Source organism: Tupaia chinensis, unplaced genomic scaffold (genome assembly GCF_000334495.1).
Source record: "Tupaia chinensis unplaced genomic scaffold, TupChi_1.0 Scaffold143646_1, whole genome shotgun sequence".
NCBI classification, from domain to species: Eukaryota; Metazoa; Chordata; class Mammalia; order Scandentia; family Tupaiidae; genus Tupaia; species Tupaia belangeri.
This window is the reverse complement of record NW_006203494.1, coordinates 811595-816251: the sequence shown is the minus strand read 5'-3', so window position 1 is coordinate 816251 and position 4657 is coordinate 811595. Positions and strand designations below refer to the sequence as shown.

Sequence of the window (4657 nt, the reverse complement as noted above, 5' to 3'; positions counted from 1 at the left end):
CCCCGGGGGGTCGCGCCGGTCGAGGTCGGCCAGCGTCCAGACGATGACGAAGACGTGGATGGGCGCCCAGCACACCACGAAGGCGCCCACCACCACCAGCACCAGGCGCGTGATGCGCCGCAGGCCGCGCGGCCTCTCCCGGGAGCCCGCCAGCAGGCGCACGCGGCGCAGGCGCAGCAGCACGAGGCCGTAGCACACGGAGATGACCAGGATGGGCACCACGAAGGCCAGCAGGAACACGCAGATCTTGGTCCCCGCGTCCCAGTACCAGCTGGGGCTGGGGAACTGCAGCACGCACACCACGGCCCCGTCTGGGCGGAAAACAAGCACAGGCAGGGAGGGGTCAGGGGCTGCGCGCCAGGGCTGCCTGCCCACCCTCCCGCAGGCGCCTCTGCCTTCTCCCGGCCTTCGGCTGCGATTCTTTCCCCGGGACTGTCCTGCTTGGCGTCTGCCCTCCTATGCATCCTCTAAGACCCCAGTAGGACCGGCCCCCATCTAGGCGGTCTCCTGCAGCCCCCTCCGGAAGCACCTGGTCCACAGGCGCAGTAATTACATCACTTAGCCCAGCACATCAAATGCCAATCATTCTGATGACCCACTTCCAGAGCAGGCCCAGTGGGAGCGCAATTAGGGCAGGACCTTTATGTGTGACAACCTGACTTCCAGTCTTGGGGACACTGGCAAGAGGGCCCTTCTCCGGATGGTTCTGGGGACCTGGTGACCTCAGGCATGGGGAGCACCGGCCTACTGGGCTTGGCTCGGCTCCTGAGCACACCAGGGAGGGGGCAGCATCTGGGGGGCAGAGGTGAGGGCTGGGACAGCCTCCTAGGAGGGGCAGACCGCCCCTGGTTTCAAGAACTTTCTGATGGCCAGGCTTGCCTGGGGGCAGCAGGGCACCCAGGAGGGACAGGCTCTCCACTACTGAAGGGTGCCTGTGGCTGCCAGCCCCAGGGGGTTCTGCGACGCCGAGCCTGAGGCTGGCCCAGGGCTCTCCTGGGATGCTCAGCTGAGAGGAGCCACACTGAGGACCTGCAGGTTCTGAGAAGGGGCTGGCGACCCACAAAGGGCCCATGGAGCACCAGGCTGGCAGGACCCTAGGGAGGCGTGAGGAGACCTGGCCGGCTCTGCCCTGACGGCTGCAGTAAATGGCCCTAACTGAAGGCGAGGGACAGGGCGAACTCTGCATCAAAACAGCTTCTCAGCGGGCCGGCAGGCAGCGGGCAGGTCAAGGCTCCGGGTCCCACACGGCCGACTGCAGTCTGAGTCCTGGACCTGGCGTCTTGACCACTCCAAGTCCGGGTGTGTACATGCCCAAAATCCCAAGAGGAGAATAGAGAAGGGACTGCAGTGTGGCCAGCTCCCTGGGGGTGATTTCTCTCTCTCTCTCACTCCCTCTCTCTCCCACCCCCCCTCCAGTGAGCACATGTGCCCTATAGCAAAACTGAGAAAAAAAGAACAGTCACTCCGACTATGATGGGCACCAGGGGCCCCGACTTTGTGGGTCAAGGGAGACAACAGCCTCCCACCATCCTCTTCCCACCTACTCGTGGCACCGACCCTCGGCAAAGCTCCACCGGAGGGGCCAGGAGGTCACGGGTGGGCCCCGTCCCACCAGACGCCCGACTGACCCTGGGCTCAGTACCCCCTCGGTTGCTCCCAGCCCTCACTGCCCCCTCCTGGCTCCAGACCTGGCCACTGAGCACCGTGTCCTGGGCTGTGGCAGAGCCCGCTGACTGGTGCGTTTACATGCCCAGACATCTCACCCTCTCCACAGCCGCCATCCAGCCTGGCTCAGAGGTGTGCCAGCTACCAATGGCTGCAGCTCCTTCCCAGCCAGGTGGAAGGGAGGCCCAGACCTTCCAAAGGGATGGTGCCCCCACTCCCCCAGGCCAGCAGTGGGAGTCGCAGCCTCAGCTGGAGCTGGATGGGACGAGTGAGAACCTGCCCTCGACCAAGCACCTGAGCTGACGTGAACCCGGGAGCTGGGCCAGCCGCTCTGCAGGCGTGCCGCCCCCGGCCTTGCTCGGGCCCTGGATGGTCCCGCTGGAGTGGAAGGGACTTGGGGTGCAAGCAGCTCTCGCGGCTTCCACTGCTCGCCACTCAGTCCCCCTGCAGGCCAGTCACCCACGTGTCCCTGGCCAGCCGGCATGTGTGTGGGCCGGCCATCCATAACCCCACTTGTGCGTCCCCTTGGGCCAGCAGCCCCAGAACTCTGACCAGTCCACCGCAGCCGCCAGCTAGCCGTCGACTCCCACCGGTGCCGGTGCCCGTCCGCCCTCCCCTCAGCAGCCCCCACACCGTCCCCGACCAGCTGCCCACGCCTCCAGGGAAGCCGTGCACACCCGCCCTGCTGCGTGCCCTGCAAGCCCACACAGGCCCAGGCCCTGCCCCTCGCTCACTCACCGCGGGGGCGGGTCGTGGCCATGACCATGACAGGCACGCCGACGCCCGAGGCCAGGACCCAGATGCAGGCGTTGATCAGCTTGGCCTTGGCGGGCGTGCGGAAGCCCAGGGCCCTGACGGGGTGGCAGACGGCCACGTAGCGGTCGATGCTCATCACGGTGAGCGTGAAGATGCTGGTGAGCATGTTGTAGTAGTCTGTGGCGAGCACGGCCTTGCACACCAGCTCCCCGAAGGGCCACGTCCCCAGCAGGTACTTGGCGCTCTGGAAGGGCAGCGTGCTGGTGGCCAGCGCGTCGGCCAGGGCCAGGTTGAAGAGGTAGATGTTGGTGGGCGTCTTCATCTTCGCGTACCTGAGGAGGGAAAGCACGCGCGCTGACCCCGGCCTCGCGGGACCTCGAGGAGGCGGAGGGAAGGCCCCGGCCACTCTGCAGGTGGGGCGGAGGCAGGGTGGGCACCGGGACCATATGACCCTCGGCCCCTCCGTTCCCCAGGACAGATGCAGACCTCTCCACCTCCAAGCGTCGGGAGCTGCCCCTCGTGGGCGGAGAGGCCCTGAGCAACGTGCTTGGAGCCACCTGAGCTCGGGGCAGCCCAGGCCCGGCCCGTCTCTGCTGCGCACCAGCTCAGTGACTCAGCCGTCTCCGGAACTCCAGGCCTCAGTGACCGCGCACTACAGGGGGTGACACTGGCACCCAGCTCTCGGGGTCAGGAAGATCACATGCACCATGGGAGCCCTGAGCCTGACGCCCAGGAGCATGTGGGGCAGACGCGGCCCCATTCCTCACACATGGGGAACGGGGCTCGGGCCAGGTGTGCTCAGTGGGGCACACGGGAGCCACACGGGAAGGGTCCTGGACGCACGTCCCCAGCTCACCTTGGGCACACCAGGCATGCGTGCGCCTGCACCCTGGGCCAGCTGCGATGGGGCTGTGCTGTGAGGACCCTGCAGGGTGATGGTGTCTGTCCCTGTCTCTGTCACAGAAGACTTGGATGGGTTGAAAAGGAAGGTGTGGAGCCGGGACTGGACCCAATTGGCCCGGCTCTAGCTTCTGTCACAGACCTGGCCTCCGAGGCACGTGACTGTCCAGCTCTGAGGGCGCCTGGGATCCAGGCTGTCCTCCATGGAGACCAGGGCTCCCTCCAGGCACCTCGTCCCCACGCACCTAGGCTCGCCCTGAGCAGGTCACAGCGCTGCCCTGTCCCCCCAGGGATGCGGAGAGGGGGCAGCGATGGTCCCACACACCCTTCCCTTCCCCGGCCTCCGACTGCACCTGGCGTTCCCCACAACCGCGCCCTCTGCTCCCCACGGCTGCCTCTGCCGCAGCCTGCCCCTGGTGTGGCCAACGTGACCTGGTGTGGTCACGCCCTTCTGTCGTCTGCCCAGGGCCTGCGGGACACCAGGCAACCTGGAGGAGACCACCCAGCACAGTGAGGTCCCCATGGAAATGCACGGGGACACTGAGGCAGGGCATGGGCTTCTCTCGTGCCTTCCGGTGACGAGAACCAGAGACAGGCTGTACGGGAGACACCGGGAACTCCGCGGGGGGATCCTGGGATGACGCGGAAGCGTCTCCTGGGAACTCGCTCCAGGGTTACGGCAGGCATCTGCAGCGGCGCGGAAGCTGGGCCTCAGATCTGCTTTTTTTTTAGGTTTTTACCATAGGGTACATGTGCTCGCCTGAGAGAAACAGGGAAAGTGGGAGGGAAAGCGAGAAATCACCCCCGGGGGGGCTGGACACGCCGTGATCCCTTCTCCATTCTCTTCTTGGGATTTTGGGTGCGCACACACACACACATGCACATGCATCTGGCATGATTTTCAAGCTCCAGGTCTGGAACGCGAACCATAGTTGACCAGGTGTGAGTCCAACACCTTAACCGCCCCGCCACCTGCTGGCCCAGCTCTGTTACATCTTAATCTCTGCAACTGGGGCCTGGGGACCTTCGCTTTGAAAGCACCCCCAGAGCTTCTCGTGAACTCTAGCATTTGAGAAGCACTGTGTAGCTGAAATCCAACTAGAAGGCAGACAGTGAAGCCCAGAGAGGTGCCACCGCGGCCCAAGGTCACACAGCGCCACGCTCTGGCAGAACACGGACTTCGTGATGCCCGAGCTCCTGCTCCTTCAAATGCCACCAAGCTTGAAGGCACTTGATGCTTCTGAACGGCTGGACACACTCCCAGCTGAGCCTGCTCCTTCACGAGGTGAGCAGTAGTTCCGGTCTAGCAGACCGGAGCAGACACTGGAACGGGGGT

The 4657-nt window shown here is 65.2% G+C and overlaps 1 protein-coding gene across 1 annotated transcript in view; it reads right to left on the bottom strand.

Moving 5' to 3' along the window:
- Positions 1 to 6: 6 nt before the first annotated feature.
- OPRD1 (opioid receptor delta 1) overlaps positions 7 to 4657 on the bottom strand; it is a gene marked incomplete at its 3' end in the record, with an annotated part of 26711 nt that continues 22060 nt past the window's right edge. The window contains exons 5-6 of the mRNA XM_006164601.1: positions 2404 to 2753; positions 7 to 311 (exon numbers count right to left, since the gene is read on the bottom strand). Coding sequence (XP_006164663.1) covers positions 7 to 311; positions 2404 to 2753 — 655 coding nt within the window. The remainder of the gene's footprint in view (positions 312 to 2403; positions 2754 to 4657) is intronic.